The sequence below is a fragment of the Hippocampus comes genome, unplaced genomic scaffold, assembly GCF_001891065.2.
Source record: "Hippocampus comes isolate QL1 unplaced genomic scaffold, H_comes_QL1_v1.1 scaffold78, whole genome shotgun sequence".
Lineage (NCBI taxonomy): Eukaryota > Metazoa > Chordata > Actinopteri > Syngnathiformes > Syngnathidae > Hippocampus > Hippocampus comes.
In genome coordinates this window covers 2,569,887-2,594,334 of record NW_017805798.1, presented here as the reverse complement: position 1 = coordinate 2,594,334, position 24,448 = coordinate 2,569,887, and the positions used below count along the sequence as shown (strand labels likewise).

General features: G+C 43.4%; 1 protein-coding gene across 1 annotated transcript; it reads right to left on the bottom strand.

Annotated features, from left to right (window-relative positions):
- Positions 1-473: 473 nt before the first annotated feature.
- Positions 474-24,054, bottom strand: cemip2 (cell migration inducing hyaluronidase 2). The gene is made up of 24 exons (XM_019885548.1): positions 23,822-24,054; positions 20,298-20,662; positions 19,815-19,955; positions 18,513-19,080; positions 15,766-15,935; positions 14,585-14,776; positions 12,900-13,069; positions 11,396-11,608; positions 9,957-10,162; positions 9,248-9,317; positions 8,753-8,881; positions 7,458-7,546; positions 5,790-5,921; positions 5,639-5,674; positions 5,137-5,292; positions 4,422-4,599; positions 4,132-4,347; positions 3,830-4,041; positions 3,471-3,653; positions 3,102-3,321; positions 2,820-2,921; positions 1,987-2,132; positions 1,810-1,916; positions 474-1,723 (listed from the first exon to the last, which is right to left on the bottom strand). Exons 2-24 carry the CDS (start codon positions 20,629-20,631, stop codon positions 1,521-1,523), a joined length of 4,173 nt encoding a protein of 1,390 aa, XP_019741107.1. The 5' UTR covers positions 20,632-20,662; positions 23,822-24,054; the 3' UTR covers positions 474-1,520.
- Positions 24,055-24,448: the final 394 nt, after the last annotated feature.

Here is a 24,448-nt window from a genome sequence, read left to right as displayed (position 1 = left end):
TTCATCAAAAGGAATGTGTTTGCATTTATTTTACTTGTATTATAAATTTATGGACAGTTTACCAGTGTTAAATTGCTGTTTGAAATGCATTGCCAATACTGTATGGTTGACACGTTTTATGATGGTGATTTTGACTATGGAACAGGGTTGTAATAGTTTGGGATTTTCCCATTAGTTGTTATTTCATTTTGACTTGTTTTTCAAATTTCAGTTATTTTAGTTTCCTTAGTTTTTAGAGCAGTAATAAAGTAAACTACAATTCCCCAACAGTTTTTGCCGTGCTGTAGAAACAAAATGAATCAATTTCAACTAATGTCCAAAGGCTCATGTATGAAATTATTCGACAATGTTTTTCATTAGTTTTCGTGAACTACAATAACCTGTTCTGAATCATTTTACTATAATGGATGCTTATAGGTAAAATAATGATGTAGTCTCAGAAGAAGCACTTTACAACAAAGCATACATGTTTATTTCAGTAACATCATCATAACAAATGCCAGGTATCCATATTGAAATAAAAACACTATAGAAAACCAGTTCACCCAGTAGATGTACAGAATGACTTATAAAACACTATAATTACAGTTTTTTAAGAACAATTCTCTCACGGATTTGCCCTTTTTAAACAGTAGAGTGGTTACAAGGCCACACATTTTCACACACTTGTCATCAGTCACTCATTGGCACGTATCACTGCGCAGTGGGGGAGCCCTGCTCACATCCAAAATGGCCTCTCGAAAGATTTATACTCAAAGGGATACGCTCAACACAAAGCACAGCTGCGAAATTATATTCAACAATCTATTGTGTAGGCCAGGGAATGTCTTCACATTCCGCTGTGTATGGATATTTGAGAAGGCTCTCACCGCAGCTCACGTGGCCTGCACTTTAAACACCCCGTTAAGACATTCACTCCAAAAGGTGCTTCACATAAGGCTGCAGTACAACCTCAGGTGGTTTTCCAGTTACACAACAAAATGTATATTGAAATAAGACAAAAGCAGAACGACCTCGCCGGAAATGACTTGTTTAAATATGCATGTGAATACAGCTTGTTGTTTTGCACACCTAAGCCCCATCGGCTTTATTTATGACACGATGTTGGCTTCTCGGTTGCAGTCGTGTTTGAATTGATTGATCCCGAGTATGTCTCGTTCTAGTTTTGCTCCCCGCCTAATATGATTTCAATTGTTTTCATGTTGTGACAAATGCACCCCGCCCCTCTTGCTGATGAGATTCCCTTTCTCATTTATTCAACCATAAAAGAATATAATTGCTTGATTTGTCGTCTCATTTGTTATTCCAAGCCTTATTGCAAAAAGGTCCATTTGCTCACCTGGGCTTGTTTTGCCTTTTTTTTTTGTTTTTTTTTAAATAAAAGTGCATTGACTTATAGGCCCATCCTCACACATACACACAACATACCAAACACAACATATATGCCATTGTTAATAAATTAAAGTTCAGCAGTTCACATTCATCAGCCAGGTGTGTATGTTTGTCTAGTTCACATTAGCTCATTGAGGTCCCATGGCTTGTTTGAGCAGCTCCAGGTCCCTGCATGTCTGCTGAGCCGCGGATGGCGGACAGCCATACGCTTGGAGAGCGAGCGGCAAGAAGCGCTCCTGCAAGCCCAGGACGTGGTCCCCTTGGCCCGCCTGGAGACACACCCACGGAGGCGGGGAGGCGCTGCCCTGGAAAGCCCACAGTGCCACACTCTCTGCAGGGAGGGAAATATTTGCCTTTTGGGTTTTGTGATGCCACCACATGCGGGTAATCGTCAGAGTAGAAGTCATCGCCACAGACCTTTATTGTGCAAGTCGGCCGCCTTGGCCAAACCGAAGGGGACGAGATAGTGAGCGACATCAGGCAGACCCTCAGGTTGGCCTTGGGTTGCCATCAGCACGATGGACCTGTTCACCAGGACGACAAACAAGTCAGCCATATTTCCAGCCGACAAAAACGTTAGGTTTCGGCACTCGCCTCTTTGGTATTCCGGTCGTTAAGTGCTGCTTCATCTTGGCGTCCATCTTGACAAATGATGCTTTCTTGGTGACTTTGCCAGAGCAGGCGTCTACGGACACCACAAGATAGCCGGGCTGAGTGAAGGGCATCATCTCCTCATTTACCTGATAGACAGATAAACAGTAAAAAAAAAAAAAAAAAAGTATTCATTTTGTCAGCAAGCAATATGCATTTTTTAACAGCATGACAAATCTACATAATTCAATGTTTAATGTAAGAGATCAGATTTGCGAAATGGGGAGGTCTTAAAGCCGCCCAATGTTGAGATTGACTCAAGGAGCTTAGAGGCGTTGTTAAACACTGGCAATCAAGGGGAATTTGTGGGAACTAATGGGAAGAAAACAGGAAATTACAAAACTTAACTTTAGATATTAATAAAGGATTTAAACAAAGCCAGGAAAATATCATTCAGCATAATCCTGGAAAAAAATGATTTCATGCAAGTACAGGTGAAAATGAAGAGCATGTTTCACAAAATCACAGAGGCTTAAGTTTGAGGAAAATGCTTTTTTAAAAATTGCATTCTGAATGGGACATTGCTGGTGTGTTTTTGGATGGAAGGGGGGGGGTGCATTTTAGGATGAGGCGTATTTAATTCTCCAAAGAAATTGACCGAGAAGCAATTGAAAGCTTTGATAATGTTTTGAGCAGTCGGATTTTACATGGACCTTCGCGTCTGACGAAACAAAACGTTTCTGTTCATACTTAATATTTCCAAATTCCCCAGCTTAACCTCTTGTGGAAATTTTCCACCCCAATTAGTGGGCGGCTGAAGTGTGATGTGTGCTCACAGCAATGAAGGACATGTTGTCGCCTCTTTTCTGCTCCTTCACACTGAGAGACTTGACTTGCGTCTGGAGGTAGGACGTCCACGGCTCACTGGTAAACACACGCTGAGGAAACACAAACAAAAATTCACTGGGGCCGACATTTCCGACACAATGTATGAAAATCATGCTACGGTGCTCCTCTGCCATATTTCCTCAATCTGCAGCTTGTCGCGGTTTTTACTCGGGCTCAACTGATTGAGTGGCTGATACCATAATTCTCCAAGAAAAAAAAGAAAACCAAACCTGTTTGGCTCCGCAGTCCATGCAGGGTTGCGTGTCTGGCGCCGGCATAGGCAGGACAGCTGAGGGGGTTTTGGCATACTTGGGGTAGGCGTTACTGGTGCAGTTGCACGTCCGCTGGGAGGACGTTGTGGCCATGACTTTGACTCTTTCACAGCCTTTGAACGAGCAGTAGCTGTGACCATCACGACCATGGCGGGCTCGCAGGTACAGCCAAAGCAGCCTGGGGGGGGGCATTCATTGAGTTTCAATGTAAATTAGGTCTATTGAGCGCATTGCCATCTTTATTGAAGCCGTAGAGGATAAAGATGTGCAAACTTTACAGTCCTCGCACATCACGCTGATACAACAAAGCAACTTGGCCTCTCTCACCCGACATTTTGGTCGAAGTAGTACTTCCTATCCATCGGTCTAGACTCCAGATCAGACAGAGAGAACACGGGCCCATAGTCGGTGATGTCATCAAAAGTATTGCTCTGCCTGTCGTTGATGTCGGCCACAATCTGGAAGGTGGTGGCCGGTGGGTAGCACAGTCCGAACAGCACCCAGTCATCTCTAATGGAAAAGAAACATGGGTCCTCTTACATACTGTCTGGGAAAAAAAGGACTTTGACTTTTTTTCTTCTTATTTCCCTCATTTTAGAGTGGTAGCCCTAAATGTATATCGCTTTTCAAAAAACTGAAAATACAGCTATTGCTTTGACATCTCAGTCACACGTTTGTGGTCTCACTTGTCAAAGTTGATGAGGGAGAGGACAACCTCTCTGGGTGCGGCTCCGTTCCAGTGCAGTGTATAGCTCTTGCTCATCATCAAAACAGGCTGATACTGCTGTGACAGCGCCCCCTGGCTGTTAATACCCCTCAGAACCAGAGGAGCTGCAGGGTACTCGTCTCGGTTGATGGACAGAGAGAGGCTGGGAGCACCTTGGGTCTGGATATACACCTGACGAAGGGTGAGGAAGAGTGTGGATTATACAACGGCGTATACATTTTACATTAGATGCGAGTGAGGTGCGAGTATCCTCTGCTGCACCTGAGAGTAGCGGCCGCTGCATATCACTCCGTTCCATGGAGGCTTGTGAACACAGCTAGGATGCTGGATTAGGTAATTGTCAGCCCTGCCCACGTATGTGTCCTTGTAGCCTGTCACTGAGCCGTCCACATCATGGAAGATTGAATTCTTGTCTCCATCCAGGTCATTCTCCTCAAACCACTGACCCGGACGACCGAAAAACGACCGCAGGCCCACCTGAGGATGGGGTATACGGAGGGCGGTTGCGAGACTCAGTGAGTAAACATAAAAGTGGATGCGAGTGTGCTTACAGTGGCGTGGAATTGGAGTTGCGACATGTTGTTTCGCGGGGTGAGCTGCCAGGTGTTCTTCAGGCTGAAGCCAACTGCGCTGGTGTAACGCTCGGGCGTGGGGATGAAACCGCGGAACGTGCTGCGGGTCAGCCGCACCGGGCCGTCGTAGATCTGGAAGCCTCGGATTGGGAACGTTCTGAAGTGGAAAAGCATGCGCAAGTCGGTTGTTTGATAACAGCGGATGCGCAGTGTCATTTTACAATTTAGAACAAGCTAAGATAATACATTAACTGGTGAATAATTTAAAGGTTTGAACATAATATTGAAGATTACATCATGGCTTTCGAGTTTTTACGAGTGATGTCGTTTATCATTTGGATGCCCTTAAATTCCCTTCCAGGAATAATGGAGGAAACGGTGACATCAACTTCATTAGAAATTCTACACAAGAAAAAAAAAGAAAAAAAAAAAGAGGCACTTTCGATGAAGTCATCAAAATACAGCCATGAGTCATGTCACTCTAGGAAACTACATGCGTGCTTGAAGGAACCAGCTCATTACTCTGGCAGTAAATCAGCAAAGAACTTCCTTCCACAGCCTCACGCAATACACAAGCAACTGCAGTATCGTCCGAGTTCCTTGTTTATTTTTTTCAACCACACCTTCCTTCCCATTCTGTACGTACGTCTGTTTGATCTTTTCACTTCTATAGAACCAACCCGTCTTGCCTCACCTGTTTCTCGGGAGAGTTCTCATCTTCCCATCGGTCCCTCCTAATCCCCAGTATTTATTCTGTCCTCCGTTGGTGCCCCGGTTTCGACTTTCTCCCACAAACAGAGACTGCGTCACCTCCTGACTGGAGCCCTCGTCCTTTGGGTAGCTGCCCTCACTGCAACAGGAGCAAGTTAAGACAAAGTTTAAAAAAAAAGAAAAAAAATAAATAAATCTAAAGCATGGCTTTCGTCTCCAGCAGTGATCCTCAAACCAGTTCCAGAAAAGGTTTTATTTAATTATTTTTATTCTCAATGTTTTACTCGTAAAAACAAGTATAATTTAAGTTCGATTGAATTACGTGATATTTTGGCATACCATTTGAGCGAGTCATACGACGACCATATTTGAGACTCACTGGTATAAAGAGCCAAAAGATGAATGTTGTTGAGTGAGTGGTGAGGAAGTGAAGAAAACAGCTGCCTGAAGCCTGATACGGGCTCAGGGTTCCCATATGTACGCACCTGGCAAAGGATAATCCCACTCCATTGTCTGCAAAGCTGTTCACAAAGACAAAACAAATGACTTGATAGAGAAATGTCATACTTTTGGCATTCCAAAAAAATCTTTAGAGTATTTCAACACGGCTCATGATTTCTGCGGCAATTGTCTCACCCGGAATTCTGGATGACGATGTCGCCGCCCCGTATCCACGCCCCCATGTCGTTGTTCTTGAAGGAGACGAGCGTGTCGATGACCGCCGCCACTCGAGGTTGGCTGGGATCCGCATTCCGGTGAGGTCGGAATCTGACAAGTAAAGCAGAAAAAAAATGGTGTCAACTTTTCACTTTTCAACCATCATCTGGCTTCAACAAATCCCTTTGCGCATCATGTGAGATTGTGAACAGATTTAAAGCCTGACAGCTCGAGAAATGAGCTCAGATAATGACTAATAACTGGCCACGCATTGATGAGTTTATAGAATGTGAGTATCAAATCTTGATGAACCATGAAGACTTTTGTCTGCAAGCCTTCTTTGCTATGCCCTGTGGGTGGCACAAGAGGGCAGATTTATTTCACGTGGGGGCGTTGGGGTGAAGATATTCATAGCTTCGGCACGGGCTGCCAAACGAGATTACGAGTGGTTATTTTGGCCAAAACGGCAGCCATGAAGAAAAAAAAAACGGGCATGTAGTATTTTCAGCCCTTTATGATTCTGATCAGTGCAACCTGTGGGCACCATGAAAACACACAAATATAGACTACAGTACTCTGCGTGCAATTTTATTCATCCGAAATCATATTCCCGGTGTCACAAACCACGCTCTCTTTTCACATGTAATATTAGTACTGAGCACACATTTTAACATTTCCAATTCCCGCCCCAACTCAGCATGGCCAAGAGTCCCAGTGGATACGTCGGATTTTTCCGTGGAGCCGAGGGCCGAGTTTGGGAAGAGAGGGCACGGTTATGTGTGAAACCTTGTTATTTCTGTCAACACAAACCTGTCGGGACCTCCGCTAAAATGCAACACTGTAGTAATATGACCATTCACATACCGACAGCTAAAGCCGCAGAAAATATACTGCTTTGGAGAGAGCTATAAATAACTTCAGGCATGCAGACAAAATTAAGTAGGCCAAAAAAATGATATTTCGGAAGAAAACTGTGAAATACAGGTAATAAGATGTAACACAACCTGTTACTGGACAGCAAAAGCACTAAGGTCAAAGACAATTTGCTCAAGGACGTTGAACCATCTCCACTTTGCTTGATTTGGATTTTTTCCCCCCCATAATAATGAAAACAGAGATGACCTGTTTGAGAGTCACACAGTCATCATCATCATCATCAAGCCTTTAACGGCTGTGCAGACAACGTTTCACGCAACAGTAAATGTTAATGGTCATAAAACAGTAAAAGCAACACAACCATTGTAAAATGAATTTTTTTTTTTTTTTTTAAATTAGCATGAATTTATCCATAACTCATTACAAGAGATGACTGACAATGCAATGCTTAAATCCGAGTCTGCATCTCAGGCTGTTGTTTTAGCAAAGCGCTGCAAATATGTCAAAAGTGAAAACGCACTTCACAGTTAATCCTTTGATCCTCACTAATCTCAGTTCCCGGCAGGTCCGCTAACATCTTTTAAAATGAGGGAGCAAAAAAAGTCATAATAAGCAAATGAAAAAGCACAACTCGCATCCAGAGGTCTCTCAGGTGACGCACGGTTTTAGAATCATATCGGTCTGGATTGTATGACCTTGGAGGCATTCCAACATTAGAGACTCAAGTGTATTTGTATGAAAAAAAAAAAAACCTGGGAAAAAAAAACACACCTGGCACTGTTGTCCAAGCACAGGTATTCTCTGGGGTCTGCGGCACTTGCGTTGGAGGTCTTCACTCCTTTATCAATGAACAGCCCGGCCTGCATGGTGACGAGACAAAGGCAGTTATTGACAAAACCGTACAAGGATCGAAGTTCTACAGTATTTCATAATATGGTATATTTTTACAGCGTGAGAGCACAAGTCGACTGACTTCCAGAGCTCACACAAGACTCCTGTGAGTTATGGGGGTGTGGGTAATTTTATTTATACACGCACCCACACACACAAACGCTTAATAAGATAATTCGTTTTGTATGGTTTAAATGTGCCTGAATGTGCGTGTTGGGGTGTAAGAAAAAATGCTGTGTGTCAATCCTGCGGTCTGTGCAAAGTATAGTTGAGCCGCTTCCTCTCTCTCCCTCACTCGCTCCCTCTCAGAGCGGACAAAGAACTCACAGTTCACCTGACGACCGCTGTCATTACACAACAGAGAGGCTTGTTCTACAGCCAGTTTCTGTGTGTGTGTGTGTGTGTGTGTGTGTGTGTGTGTGTGTGTGTGTGTGTGTGTGTGTGTGTGTGTGTGTAAAACACCCACGCAAGTCAGCAGAGGGTTACGCACTTCATGTAAAAACATCGTATTTTACCGCTCACCAAAGTCAAGTAACACTTGAGTGAATATCACTAAAAGGTACTTTTGAGAACCCGTTTCACCCCAAAAATCATTGAAATTTTGGGTTGAACTTCATATCCATTGCATTGAGGAGATACTACGCTCTTGGAAATACAGATTGGCCCAGCTCCCACGCATTTTTACTTTGTAAAATGGACACGACAACAGCGAAATGTGTGTACTTGCTGACGGGGTGGACGTTTTCGCTCACGTTAGCATTTAATGAGCACATGTTGGACCCTCACTTAGCAACATTATTGACTTGGCAAGCTGAATGTGTGCTGCTAAACGAATATTTCGCTGAACAAAAACAAAAATAAACCAAAAAAAAAAAAAAAAACCCACTTCATTTAGTTCACTATGCAATGTCAAAGGCTCTTATTCTAATTTAAGCATTAATAGACACAGAGGAGTTAGCAGAGCTACATCTCAAAATGGTGTACATCCATTGGAAAAAACATCATATATAGGAAATACATTTTAAGATTATATATGCAAATGTTTTCAAGTTTCATTATTCCGCTACCTTTTCATGCTGACTGAGTGATTCTGATGAGGACACCAAAGACACTTTTTTTTTTTTTTTTTGTGATATTGACGCCCTAATTAATTGAGTATGTTGTCCTTGCGCTACCTTGAAGTTAGAATGAACGCGGTTGTTGTAGAAAATGCCCAGTGGCGTTAGTTCTGCTTTCGTTTCTGGTACCAAGCCGTGAGAGTCTCCTGTGGAGGAGCTGTGGAACACAAACCATATGCCAGCGTCCTGGAACAAACAAAAGAAGGTGACAAGGTCAATTACATTTTGGAGCTGGTATCGAACATGCTTGTCAGTCAGCCGCAAAGATGACGACTGAAAGAAGGCAGAATAAACAGATGCAGAACTCCACGTGAGATGTGGTGCTCGACACGTTACGATGTCCAGAAAATATCCCCTACCTGGGAGAACATTACATACGGTACCTCTCCACATCTTCTATTTTATTACATCAAAGCGCCTCAGCGGTGTAATCGCGCCAAATCCGAAGAAGGACTCTTAAGTCCTTTTTTATTGACAGATCAATTTGTTACATGCACGAAATGATTCACCACGGGGATCTTTTCATTTATATAGGGATCTTGGTGTAATTACCTGAGAGCCGGCAGCAGCATTGCCGATTAGATTGTTGTTGGGGTTCGCGATCCAGAAGGTTGAAACCGCCCTGGAAAACAATCACAGCACAAAAGGATATGAAGAGGGCAGCGGCTAGGCACATGGGAGATGACCAGACTATGAAATCGGTGATCTTTCTCAAACATTCCCCAATAATCAAGCTCTCCAACATAAACCCTGGACAGGAACGGCCCAGCCAAAACACACAAGCACAGAAAACTGCTGGAACCAGACGTCAGAGGTTCTCTCACAGTGGCACTTCTCTGACTGTGACGGAAAAACATCCGTTCGAGAGGAGTGGATGTTGTTTCACAGATAAAAGTTGCGCCTCTCACGTGGAATTGGACTCGCTGTTGTCCATCAAAGGGCGTTGACGCCATCTCTTCCCACGGTGACTCCCTGATTCAACGATTAAGTTTGCACATGTGTATCTTTTAACTACTATGATCTCATATTTATTGATGCTACTGCAGCAGTGTGATTACATCAGAACTATCTTCAAATTCAGAATGAGCTGCTAGGATATAGACAGGGAACACTCCCATTTTCATGGTTCGGCATTTGCAAAGTTGCATATTTGCCGATTTCCGGGTCAAGCTGTTGTGGACTGAAAAAGTCTTCCCTGTCTCCTGTATTCAATTGAGGGGAGGCGCTTCATATTTGATTATTTTTGCTAATATTTGCTTACTTGCACTCCGTGCTCGGGGAGGGAGTGTAGCCCTTGTAGACTTTGTCCTTAATGCTGAGGCAGAGGGTCTCATTGCGGTCAGTCGGGAGCAGAGTACCAGGTCGAGTCAGCAGCCCGAGGTTGCGGTAGAAAGTGTTCCGCTGCTCGATGCCGTCCTCCAGGAAGAAGCAGTGGCCCAGGGTGTCATAACCCACTGTGTCCTTCACCTGGTCAAGGAGACACAAACCATTTTTTGTATGGCGACAATCAATTTTACACAATGAACGAAAAGCCTCAAAATCAATAGAATAATTGCTATCAATCACCTAATCAATTGCCTCCTAAATGCTACAGATTATATGCGGAGGCACTTTGGCATTTGAGTAAACTTGTCACCAACTATCTAACACAATTGATTTATTTAATACTTTTTTTTTTTTCCCAAATACTCTAATGCGCCTCTTTTATGTTGTGGAACCCATCTGAAGCCAGGTGGCAGATGAAAAATGCTCAGCCTTAGGGTTCCTGTCTTTTCAGGAAGTCATTATCCACAATAGTTTAGTTCAAGGTTCACATAGGGGTGTTTTAGCGCATTACTAATCGTGTCTGACTTCCTCTTTTGCACAAACAAAGTGCTGGGAAAGCGTCACAGATGACGGTGGCGTTCCCACAAAAGGGTTTACTGATTAGCGCTGAGGGAAATTGGCTGGCAATTGCTCGTGGCAGAATGTTGACAGGAAAGCTCCAAGGATGAGTTGAGTTCATCTTGGCATTTTGTGTACAAAACAACGTTGTACTTTCCATTTCCTTGATGCTGAGAGAAAAACGATGCCCATACAAAAGCCACAAGGATGAAAGCCAAGTAAGATGATGAGCCATTGACGTCAAGACAGTGATAATGTCGACAACCGCCCTCAAACGCTTGACGTCAATCAAAATGTGCTTTTGTACATGAGCTTGGGGAGTACAGGAATGTACAAATTTAAAGTGGAACCTCGGTTTCATTCGACCCATTTTTCACGCTCATCGGAAGCATTTCCAAGTCGTGTATATCAACAGAGGGCAAAGCATATCCCTCAATCCAAACTTTGTAAACAACTCCAAGCAATAATCTTCCTGTCTCCTCTGCAACATTTGTGTAACACAATACATCCTGTCAAAAGTCAGACATTCAAATTAAAAGTATCACCACACATTCCTGGGCAAAATGGTAGCTTATTTAACTATCACATTCAAATAACAAGCACAAAATAGTTGTGTGACCGATGATGAAGCCACAATAGGGCCAAATAAAGTGAGGTGAAACTGTGATTACCCTGTTGCGCTTTTAGTTTGAAGGTCTGCATTTTACATAGTATGGCAGAAAGTTCTCAGTGGCAGCCATTTGATGAAGAAGGTGAGAAACGCAAGTGTCAAAATAGACACGTTATCTTCAACAGTTTTTATACCGAACTACTGACCAGCAAGCCGTTGGTGGCATGAATGGTGAGGCAGCGAGAGAAGGAGTGGTGTATGGAGAGGCCGTCCACATAGGTGGGCTCCCAGTAGCCTCCCTTCTGGTCCACGTCGCCACACATGTGGAAGTGGATCGGGTAGCGACTCCTCTCGCTCTGCTGGCCCATGTTCTTCAGCTCCACGTAAGATAGATGCACCGAGGAAAAGTTTCCAAAGATCTGACATAGTGGGGGAGAGAATCCGATTGTGTGTTACAAAAGTAGACCACATTGGCTCTGTGAAGGCTGATGATTAATATTACACAGACAGCAAAGCGCAAAAGCATAAACCACACGTACGTAATAATGAAGTGCAAACAAACACTCTAAGAGGTCTTTGGTCTGTGTGTGTATGTACTGGTAGTGCGTAATCCACATGGTCTGGTATTCGTTAAGGGGGATTGGTAAAGCCTTCAAGCAAGCGGTAACTCAGCGCACATGACAGCTCACGCTCTCGGTTCTGCGCTGACACAACTGCAAAATGGTACATACTGTACACACCAAAAAAACCCCCAAAAACATTTTATAGCGAATAACTATGGATTTACACTAGGATGCTGTTTTCCTAATTGCAAGAAATTTTTAGATTTAGATTTTAGATGATTAGTGGTCGTGGGTCAAAATGTACAAAATAAAAATTGTCAACATTTTTCATGGTCTGGAGCTTGTTAGTCTTTTGCCATTTTATTGTGTCATTTACGGCCAGAAGAAAAACAATTCAACAAGTAAACATGCACTTTGACTGAAATGTGACCAGGGTGTGAACAATGTGGGGCTGATGTGTTGATCAAATTGATTCTTTCACTTAATTATCAGAGTATACAATTGTATTTTGTCATTGCAGATTAGAATTTTTATATATTTTTTTAAATGATGAGGTGTATTCCCGGACAACATTAGCCTCGTTGCCACTTAACCATTTCAATGGAGTTATTTGCAGGGAACCGAGTTTCAATTTTGAGCCAGTTGAGTACTTTTCAAACAATGGAACTAAAACGCCAACATGTCAGCTTTAGAAATATTTAGAGTACCCCTGGGAACGCAGGTGCATAAGGTGAGGACCGATGTTGCCTCTAATTTTCCATGCGTCTGAGCATTCGCACAAAATCCCCCTGAGCATTCCTTGGACCACGGTGAGTTGTGTCAGACATGCTTGCGCAAAGAAAGCTTCGAGGGAACATGAAGACATTAAGATGAGGAGGCCGCCTTATGTATATTTCCAGATGGAGCAGACAGAATGGTAATCTAAAGAGGACATGGGAAGAAGGAGGATAAATGGCCATGACAGAGTGTAGAAAAAAGATACAAGCAAGAAAATGAATAATGCCCCTCATTAGCACCAGAGGTAAAAACAGAACATTGGCAGAGTTTCACAGAGAATGTAATGTCAGTCTCAAGCATGCAGAAACCCTCAGCTCAATTTAGCACCTCGGAACACAAAGCAAGTGGTCTGCACTATCACGTTACAAACCTTGATGTGGCCTCCGTAGGTGTCGTGGCTGTAAAACTGACACAAGTTGTTTCCGTAGCAGGAGTTTTCCATTTCTCCGTGGATAAGAATGTTCCTGGAGAGCAGCGCCACCTCAGCGCGCATGTCGACTCCATCGATGATCTCACCAACGTGGCTGTAAAGAGGCTTCCCTGTGCCGCACACACATGCAGTCAGCATGAGAGGATTTGGCGAATTGGCAGAACAGGAGAAACGCTATCAGAATGTGACGGGCCGGGAAGGAATGTACTGGCAACCGTGTTGACCCGTGGGCTGAACCGTTCACCTATGTTTCTCACCGGTACCGGCACAGTACTTTGCAAGATTTCAACATGGGAAAAAAAAAAAAAAAATCAAATCACAATCCCACAAATTAATTTTATGCATCAGATGCTAACATAACTAGCATAGAGCAGAACACATATTTGCTAATGACCAGCCTGGAGATACCAGAGAAGCTTGACAGCAAATGCCTTTCTGTTCCCCCTGAGTAACATGTCTGTCCCAACCTTCAAAAAATGAGTAGTTTTACTTTATTTTATTTGTACGATACAGCTGCTAGCTTCGCTTTATACGTGTATGACAGTTAAGAATGGCGATGTTTGATACCACTTTTTTTTCAAACCGATATATATTCACTCTTATATCAGTACCTGCCCATCCCTTGTTAAGAATGTTGAAATGTTACTTCAAACATCCATGAGACAGGAAATTAGGATTTCAGGGGGGGGAAAGAGTTTGAGCCAGAAGCAAATTGCTTCACTTTACAGTGTTTCCCCAAAAGAACAAATTATAGAGAACCAACCAGTATCACATAACGCACTGCGTTGAAATTTTGACGATCCATTGTTCTAACCAAAAGTGGAGTATTCCAAAGAGGTAAGTTAAATATTTACTGCCCACTACAAAAATATGCTTAGCCGCAGCCACACCTCACACTCGATCCAATAAAATAATATACAGTTGGAAGAGAACTTGGTAAGACGCTTACAAAAACAAATCAGCTCCCAAAGTGCTGTTGGCAGTGACAATGCAGAGCAGCTGCTTGGTTTTAACAGCGACTCAAAAGTCAAGACCCGCGGTTTATCACATCCTTTTCTGCAGGAAGGGAGTTGGTCTTTGCCGACAATGGAGCAATGAAAAATATGTCTGACAGTAGGATGGACAATGATGTTTGGGTCAGACATTGCTCGCATTCGGGAGGGGAAACATGCAGCCTGGGGGTCATGGGCCACAGGCAACAAACATCAGGTGGGACACTGTGGAGTCGAGTTTGGTTTCGGGGGGAAAGTTGGCAGGTGGGGGAAAGTTTGTCACTGTGGACAGGGTTAGGAGTTGCCATATTGTGTACCTGTTAGCATAGCAGACGAGGTTACCAAAACGATCTGGAGCTGTCCGAAGGCTTTAGCTGCCAGCTGTGACCACTGTTAGTGTGGGCGGGAGTCAAATACAACTGGACGGATCGGCAGGGGGGGGGGGGGGGGGGGAAAGAAAAAAAAAAAAAAAAAAAAAAAAAAAAAAAGAAAAAAAAGCCAAAGGAGGAGCTTTTCGTGATAAATATTGTGTTAAGACCAAAGTAAAAAAAAAAAAAACCAAAAAAACCTCTAATATCTATCGGAGGATATTGCAAAAACGAAACCAGGGTTGGTAAAAGCACGCCGTCTCACCTTGTATTCGGACCTGCGTGCTTGTGCAATGAGGGCAAGGTAGAAGGGTAAACTCTTCAGCTTGATGCATGGAATAATCTGTACTGGCAATAACAATCTGATTGCCAGGGTGCCAAGTCTGCTGCACCTCATCCTGGAGATTCAGCACCACTTGGTCCACCGCATCCACCTGAAAGCCCGAGATTGGGAACCCTAGGAAAGGAAAATAATAATCATGAATTTCTAATTTCAAAAAAGGAATGACGGGGATTTACCATGCAACATTTTTCTGGGAAACATCACAATAAAAGGGGAAAGCAGAGAAACCTCCTGTCTCTATTAATGTTTGACAGGGTGTGGATATGTACAGTCACCTTGAATAAACAGCGCAAAGGGAATGTTACGTGATTTAAAGGCCTCGTATTTGTCATAATGATGTGGTCACAAAGGCCTAATCTCTGTGGGTCATCTGACACACCTCATTTTTTTACCTCCGCGCCTGCTGAAGAAAAATCCATCACTACTTAGCATTGCAAGTTCATCAGGCCGATAAGCAAAATTTCTCATCACGACATTGCATATAGTATGTTGCAAAATATATGAGTACATAATGCATTGAAGAGTTTCAACATTTCATTCAAGGTAATATCCAGGACTTACACTGAAAATAAGTATCGACATCCTTGTTCAAATGACAAGTGAAACGGTTCATCGATTAGCAAATGAATCAATCTTGTTGATAATCGGTGAAATTGTTTCCGTCCCTTTTTTGTATTTTTACCCCATTTCAAACTGTACAAATGCTTGGAATTTCAGCTATTCAACAGTAAATATCCAATTTCTGGAGCACTTGATGAAAACAGACCGATTATGTTTGTGTTGAAGAAAAAAAAAAACATTTGCTTTTACTTTGAAAAACCATGATCAACATTTTTGCCCATTTTCTGATGTAAGGGTCTAAACCAGAAACTGTATCATCATTAATTCTCATATGTGCATTTCCTATACTGTCAATGCCCTGTTTTCAATAAAGGGATGGGAATTTAAATGTTTTTTAAAAATCCGATGCAAATGATTCATCGCATTAACTAATATCTAAAAAAAAAAAAAAAAAAAAAAAAACCTAAAAATTCACAGTATAACAACAATAGTCTCTAAAAAAGCTTATGCTCGACACAAATACACCATTGTGCGCTCCTCACCGTTCTTCCACTCGCTGTAGGCCGAGACGGAGAAGCGCACGCCGTTGACGGTGGTGAAGTTCCGCCTTGCCGCAGCTCTCCCTCCAGTGTCGTGGTTTTCGTGTTCCCTGACGTCCTCCGAGCATGACGCGTTACCACCGCCCACCACGGAGACCAAAGCCCATGCCTGCCTGCAGAGATCCGGGCGAGGAGGAGAAATTGTTTTATTCTAAAAGTCAAGAACTCACAAAAAAGTGTCATCACATGTGGCGTCAGAAAATATGACATCAGCAAATTTCAACCACACAAGTGTGACGCCACCACGAGTACCTGTGATGCAAGAACATAAAAAGTCATCAATGCAACCAAAGAACCAGGAACTGACTTTGGGAATGTAGCAAAGTGGCACGCACATCTCAGTCCTGACTGCTGTATACAATGTGTCAACAATCAGCTGACAATAAGGCGACTGCATATTTTGTACACAAGTGTTTAAAAATATACACCAGATGATATCATCCGAATGGTGGCGCCCAAAAGGGTGTGTGTGGATGCTGTCAGGCATTGGCCTCGGGTCTGGGGGTGTACTCCTGTCCTGAATTTCATATGTCGTAATTATTTTCGTTTTGTCAAGATTCCAAACAAGTATGAAGACTTTGTATCTTATGGAGGAAGATAATACGTCATAAATCATCAAACACGCCTTCACAGGTCCACCCACTGGAGGACCGTCTCTGAACTGGTAGAGGCAGATTTAGATTCTCTCAAAGTTCTGCATGGAAAAAAAAAAAAGAAAACAAAAAAGTTAAATGCTGGTAAAAAAAAACAAAAAAAAAAACACTGTCTTTTTGAGGATGAAAGTGGTACAGTGCATCCAGTAGACACACAAACCGGATCCATCTGGGGCACCGCACTGTACTGTCAAAGTGGAGATCTTCCCGGGGGGAAGAACCTTTCACCTTGCGCCGCGTTGCGAATGCTGATAAAAGCACAAGCAGGAAGCACAAGGGAGAGCGCAAACGGCGCACTTTTCCCTTCAGCCTCGGCCACCGGTTGATCTTCACAGCCTTTAAACGACCTCATTATTGCTGGGTGTGTGAAAGTGTGCAGTGCTCTCCTGGGAGACAAAAACATTAAATACAAAAGGCCTACTGAAGGACGGTCGACTTTGGTTTCCAAAACAAGTTCCAGCTCATTTTCTGTCCCAAAAATGTTTTGTTTTTTGTTTTTTTTAGCAACCTTATTTTGGAATACTGAGCGGAGTGAAATTATTTTGTTGAAATGACTCTAAATTTCATGACGCACTGAGGTTTAGAGAACGCAGCTCCACAAGATGGATAGCTTGTGTTGCCGTGACAGTCCCACGCTATTTGTGCAAGTGTTCATTGTCCCACTCAGTTCTATGGATGGAAAGCCTGAAAGACTTCTCAACTCGAGTGAGACTTTGAACTGCACACTGTGTAATATATATCAGCTGGAGGTCTCCTATCAGGCAAATCCACTGAGAGCTGCGGTTAAATCCCTTTAATAAATGCTGAAAGATTAGAAAGTGTGCATGTAAGCAGTTGTGTGTGTATACACACACACACACGCAAACAGGGCTCTATCATCTGAGCCATTTGAAGCGCTGTGTTGTGGATTTGAGTGGATTTCTGCGAAGACCTCTGTGCTGGCTCGGTACCCTGGAGTGAAACGTGACACTGGAGAATCTGGCTTAGCGTTTGACTTGTCTGCCAAGAGGCGACCGAGCCGGGTCCGGCTACAAATAATCCAGAGCACCGCTAGACTCAGACTGGAAGAAACATATGTGCTCATGGGTGTTGGATACACAAAGCCCAATTGAGCAATTCAACAATCTACGTCAATATGTTTGTCCTTTAAAGAAAGAGGAGAGATAGACACTACATTTCCTGAACAGCCAATTTTTTTGTACAAATCCTGGAAACTTTACGACTATAACCTTGATATCTGGCGTGTGCTTCCTTTCCTGGCAGAGAGCGGAAATTTTGAGAAAACAGGATGAGAAATGCCACGGAATTTTTTAAGGTAGAATTCCACACGGGACAGTATAAGAGAGCATTATTCCAAACAGTAAAGCCCGACACAGCAAAGAGTTGTTGTTGGTCGTCTACGTAGTGAGGTGTCAAAAAGTGAGAGTGTTTCAACGGAAAACAAACCAAATTGAGTCTGAAGGGACCAAGAAAAAAAAAAATCCTCCCAGTGACGCACAACAAAAGTACATCAGCACAGCAATTTCCCCCGAAGCTCAAGGACTTCTTTTTTCCGAAACAAACATTTTCACCTGCTTCTGTTTCTGCTGACCGCTCAACAGGAAAATTAAGATTTCAATATGGTATCACATGAAAGTGGGAAAACCACGCCACGCTGAGCGCATCAGTGGAGGGAGACATGCAGAGAAACAAATACAAATCAATGAGGAGAATGAAAGTCTCCGGGATTTATTCTGGGCATGAGGGACTTGGTCATGAAAAGTACACAAACTTAACCTGAGAGGAAGTGCAAGAAAACTGTTTGCTGTCACAAAGCGGAAACTGCGGGAGTAAAATACCGCAGCGTCCAGAGCTTTCTCACAACACTAGCTAGGCCTAGTAATTGAGCCATTTGCAACAGGCGGTAGTTTATATACCGCGTATGATAGTAGCGTGGCACACTCGAAAGACCAACTGGCAAAAAACCGTTGGCTTCATGTTTATGTTTTGTTTTTTACCCCATAGTCGATTCAGTACATGCGCAACACGCATCCTCACCTGTATTTGAGATCGTAGACGTATCTGCTGCCAAGCGTCTCTTCAATGGCTTTCTTAGTTTCGTCCAGAAGACTTTTGACGGCCGAGTCTCCGACGGCAAGCGTGACGATGCGACCCGCCGGCAGGGACCGCAGCAGCTGGGTGAGCCGGCGACTGTCATTGCGGGACTCGTGGGTGTCGTAACGTTCCCTGAGTAGGATGTCGGCCGTGTCCTGATCCACCACACGCAGGTTGATGCCTCGGCTAAAGTTGCGCTGGAAAGCGTCGCCCCCTGTGGTCAGGCCAGAGGCAGGCACGCTTTTGGTCAATAAAGACCAGGAGACTCGTTCTGTGCCATGGAGCTCCAACGTTCCACCACTCATGACAGCAATGAACTTGCGGCCAAGACCGGGTACTTCAGGGATGTCTTTGCTGTCGGAGCGCCCCGTGAGCACGATGGCAGCGTGGGAACGGTAGCGACATTTGGCTGCACCGATGTGAAGGGCTCCGCCATTTTCAATCAGGATATGTCCTGTTCTCAAGGTGATGTTCTTCGAGCCGTCAGCATTGTCCGCAAACACGACACGACCTGCGACAAGACGGAAAGTTGGAGTTTTGAGTTCACCAATATGGCAGTACTCGCAGGCTACAGCATCAGGTCTCGGAAAACACTCCGGTTTATGCCGTTGGGCGGGGTCCGACGAGAGATCTTGGAAGTTGAAGTAAGCTATATTAAACTAAAAAGGAAAACCTGTTCATAGATTAACGCCACTGCGTCAATGTACCAGTGTACACTTTGATTCAATACATAGATACGTTGTCAAATAAGCGAATGAACGAGGTTTTGTAAAGCGCTTTAGACACAATATGGTGCACTCGATTTACCATTTTTAACAAATTGGATTTTTCTTTTTTTGGACTATGGAGTGTTTTTCGGGAAAAGTACAAGAAGTAACCAATTTAAATTCATTCAGTAGTCGCTTGTGAACACAAGTAGCGAGCACAGATTTTGGGGGCGAGTCCAAGCTCTCCTGGCATAATTTTGTTCAACGTGAATCTGGCACCAGAACGTCCTTACAGAGATTCTAATATGTCATTAAAATGATCATTAAGCTTCCACCTATTTGGTATGCCCATTTCCAGTGAAAATGTTAAATTACATAAAATGCTTTAAAAAGTGTTATTTTCTCTTAAGACAGTCTGTTTGATCCAAATTGTTTTGTGTACCTAAGTAATTGCCCAAAAAGAATCATTAGTGGTCATTGAAAATGTGTAGAAAAATGGTGCTCATCATCTGAGGTAGCTCCTTCTTCGGCGTCTTACCTCCTGATTGGATGGTGAGTGAACGGAAAGTAGCAGAAGACTCCAGTCGAAATAAATCTCCCCTCCTCGCAACAATGGCTTTGTCTGGCTGGTGGCCTGGGTTCCAGTTACTCAGGGACGGGTTGTGATCGGGACAATTCTCTGCAAAGGATTCGGTGTAAAGCACATTGAACATTAACTTATTACGAGATTTATGAAAGGGCTAGCATGGCTCAAGTGGTGGTGTGGTTGTCTCTTATTTTGAAGGTTGTTTATGTGCTGTATTATTGTTTGAACTGTTCGTCATGTCATAATGCCTTACAACAACTTTAAATGTACTTTATTGCCTCGTTTTTGATCAACACTTGGGCCTACTGCACTACTGTACTTTTAATGTTGATCATAACGGTGGTACTTGAAGAGCCAAGTATTTTTTTATTTTCCAGTGGTTACTTGGTGTAAAACATTTGCCAACCGCCGCTTTAAAGGATCAAAAAGGCTTACCGTCTAAAATGTCACCACTCGTGAGACTAAGTACAAGTATAAGGCTGAGGAAGAACGCTCCCATGGACACCCCGAAGCAGATGAGCGTGTTCTTTCTCAGCCGGAGGCTCTGAGCCCACTCCCGACGATGGCTCTCCTCCGACAGGCTGAGGGCGGCTTGTCGCTGCGGCGGCCGGCCATGAGGTTTGATGGGTGGCGGCGGCGGCGCTTTGGCCGGCGGGGGCGAGCGGACCGGAGCCACCCGACCGGGGACGTAGCCCGGCGAGCGCTGGTGATTGCCTTTGGGGGGAGCCGCAAAGACCGGGAAGCGGCTCGGACCATCACTTGTCGGCATGGTCGTTACGTCGGCTGACGCCTGCTGTTATCTGAAAGGAAACAAAAACACAGAGGAGGAGGAGGTTCAGACAAACAATTGTCATTCAACACTGCATGTTTAAACAAATGAGTCATGTCGGCGCTAAGGAAAAGATTTTGGGGGGGAAAAGTGGCAAAGAGAAGAAAAACAAAAGCATGGAATGTTTTTGGGATAGGGTTTGCGTGAACACGTAATTTGAGTCACATTTTTGCGTGTGCACTGAATGAACCCATCTGATGGAAACATATTAATGGTGGTAAAGAGTGAATCAAGACTGTTATGCGGGGGTCATCAGTTTATGACAGTGTTCCCTTTCTATAGCGGCGACAGAGACCGCGGTAGTCACTGTGCAAGTAATCTTGTGCCTCGAGCTGCAGCTCTGAAATATTTTTAAAATGAGTTATTCTACTGATTATCACATAGATTCATCGAGTAGTCAAAAGAAAAAAAAAGCCAGTCTGTGTATTGGGCCTGGGGGTTAGTTGTGGCCGTAGTAGCTTGTGTATGAAAGTGCTTATGATGGGTTACATGTTTAGGTATGTTAGTCAGACACATTGAACTTTATCTTCTGCTGTAAGTATAAAATGATCCCCAACTTTGGACATTCTCTGACTTTTATGCACTCTTTCCACCTGGCTCGCTGCCATCACACCAAATTATTTCTATGTGGAGTGGTGTATCAGTCTGCAGTAACAAAAGGCCGTGTGGAAAAAATTATTACAGCAAAGTTTTTAAGGCAGAGATTTTGCTTTTTTCATTTTTCGAGTCAAGCAATTATGTGCTTCCAACATACGCTGCTGTGCAAACCAGTTGAGGACCCCATGTCTAAAGGCATATGTCAAAGGAGGCAAGTAAAAAAAAAAAAAGTCAGACAGAAAAGGTCAGCAGTGAGGAAAAGACACTAAAAGAGCTCATAAATGAACATATAAACTACAGGAGGCAAAAAAGGAAACAAAAAATGTTTACACTCGGGGACCACGTTTGCTTTTTAAATCTGACACGCAAGCCAGGCCTCTACTATAATAAATGAGCTAAACATATAAAGCATGTAATATATTAAACTTATGTGGTGGACCCAATTAAGGAATCAATTACAGGAAATGTGATTATGAAATTCTAATGCAAAACATTATCAGGTAACTCAATTGCCCCCTGGCTGCTAGGCATCCCAAGTCCAAAAATTGGTTGTAAATACTGGACGATGACAACATTCCTGAAAGTAACACAGTTTAACCAGATGGCATCAATTACAATCGGGCAACAGCGTTCTACTTCCAGCGCTGCTACTAAAACACTGAAGTAGCACAAAGTAGGCTGCACTCACACGCATGTCAGCAAACACATACTGACATATCGAGCAGAGAGTCGCACACCTGCACACACAAACAGAAGCAGAGAAGATGACGCTGCAGGAACAAAAAAAAACCCAAAAAAGGCCTCTGCACAACTCAAGTGACATCATCTCCCAATCATTAATGTCTTTACAAACAGAACATCGGCAAAAGCGCGAATCAAAACGCTGACCGTTCGGCTTTGAACTGAAAACGCCTGCACTGCAGTCAGGCGAGGTCATCACCATACTTTCACTGACTTCATTTAAGATGTTGTTCAAACATCCAGTGGATATAAAAAGTCTACACACCCCTGTTCAAATGCTAGGTTTTTGGAAAAAAAAAACAACAACAAAAAACAAGACTAAGACCAAGCATTTCCAAGCTTTTTCCACCATTAAGGTACTCTATTACTGGTACAGACCAATTGTGGGTAACACCCACCAAAATGTTTACTATTGATCATCATCACAAGCAGTTTGCAGTTTCAGGTGCAGCGCAGCGTGACTGAAGCTCTTTTCAGCTATGCAACTTCCTTCCGAAACTTTCTCATACTCCCGTGCAGTAAGGAAAAAATAACAGACAGCAGGAGTGTGTGATGGGAAGAATATCTGGTAAGGAAAAAAAAATAAAACCCTGTTCAAATGCTAGGTTTGAACAGATTAATATTATGTAGTTAAAATAATATTAACTAACATTTTTAGGACTAAAACCTCAGTTAAGTGTTTGGTGAACACTTGGCCCTACTAGGGAGATACAGTACACGGTACATATTTTAAATAAAATCCCTTTTTTAAGAAAAAAAATCATTTCTGATTTTAAATTTGAAAAGTCAAGTCAACTTTATTGTCAAATGTGCTCTATGTGCACCATAAAACACAGATCAAATTTCCTTACTCTCTACCACAGGAGAGAGAGGAGCCGCTGCGGGTAAATAGAAACAATTCATTGATTCATGGCCCAGACCCTATGTATTACTGTATTTTCATGTTGTTCATGATGGTGCTACTTTTAGAGAGCTGCATGTGTTTTGAGGTGGAATTTGGTGCAAAAGATTTTTGAACCACTGATCAAAGTCAAAGTTGATTAATTGGAGACATTCCTTCCAGTGAAAACAGGCGAGCTGCTGCTCCTGTCCAGGTTAAAGCCTCAACATCTCTCGGTATTGGACATGACACTGAGCACAAGGCTACACACGCGCGCGCAACATTTCCTGGAGCTCCTGCTACTGAATATCAAACAGATGTGTGCGAAAGACCCTCACACGTTGGTCAGTTTCACAAGAAGTAATTTTGCTACTTTGGAAGGCCACGTTCCTTGTGGTTAAAAAAAAAAAAATACAGCTGAGCGATTTGTTGTCTTGTGCAGCCCACAAATGGGCACGACACAGATGTGCCACATGAAATGACACAAACGTGTAATGAACGATCCGCGGAGAGGACGGGGCAGTACTCTCCTCATTCTTGGCAAATGCACGCATCACTTACAGTGGCATCAAATAAAGTGACTTGGATCCGGTTCTGATTAAGCAGCAGTACAGATAATTTACGGTCTTGTTTTGACCACATCTTCCCAATTACAGTGAGTCACTAATAAGTCAGAAACAAAAAGAGGAAATTAAATGTGAATGTGTGCTAGCTTAGCAGATGTTTTGCCATTTCTGACAGTTTGTTTAACAAAAGAATAAGAACAAAAGAAGGACATGACATGACAGACAACACCGGGGATCGCTGTGAAGCTTTCTCGCAGTTAGTGGAAATGTCGGGTTCTTACGAACCCCGGCATCAGCTGACACAATGTGAATCCTCTCCCGGGCGGCTTTGTGATGAGTTAGTTACCTTCGGTGGTGGTCTGGCTGTCCCGCTCCCGCTCTCGTCCATTCGCTCCGAAAGCCAACTCGGAGACGAAGGAAATAGCTCTGATTCACCCTCGCCGTTGGCTGTCAGCGTGCCTTTTATATTCACCTTTTCTCCACATGGTCGATTTTTTTCTATGGCTGTTGATGGGCAGTCGTCGCCCCCGCCTCCGACGGCCAACCCGCTCAGCCACCAAAAGAAGAGGACTAGCGCAGGCGCAGCTTGAGAGGAAGTGGTGATGCGTTCACGATAGTCGGTCATTATAAAAAACCACTATTACTGGTAAAGTAATACTGCAGTACACCACGTACTTAAGGCGTAACACTAGGTGTAGTAACTGTTAAGTATTTAAATTGAAGTTTCGTGAGAATAGTAAAGCTATAATGTTGAGTGGTCTCCATTTTTATGATAAAGTTTTCTGTTGGCAAAGTGTTATTGAACGTCTCAACAGGCAACGGTGGAGCCCCATTCGTGAAGGGGAGGGGCTTGTTTAAACCAAAGACTCACTGCCACCTGCTGGAACAAAAGCAAAACAACATTATCGTCAGCCTTTTAGAACTGGGGCGTTATTTGGGAGTTCGAGTTCTAAACCAGTTATGGGGTCCTCCT

Coding starts and splice junctions, on each gene's coding strand:
- cemip2 (XM_019885548.1), bottom strand. CDS start 20,631: ATGCCGACAAGTGATGGTCCGAGCCGCTTCCCGGTCTTTGCGGCTCCC. Junction 19,081..19,814: donor ACTCACCATCCAATCAGGAG/GTAAGACGCCGA, acceptor GTCTTGTCGCAG/GTCGTGTCGTGTTTGCGGAC. Junction 4,600..5,136: donor AGAACTCTCCCGAGAAACAG/GTGAGGCAAGAC, acceptor TTTCCACTTCAG/AACGTTCCCAATCCGAGGCT.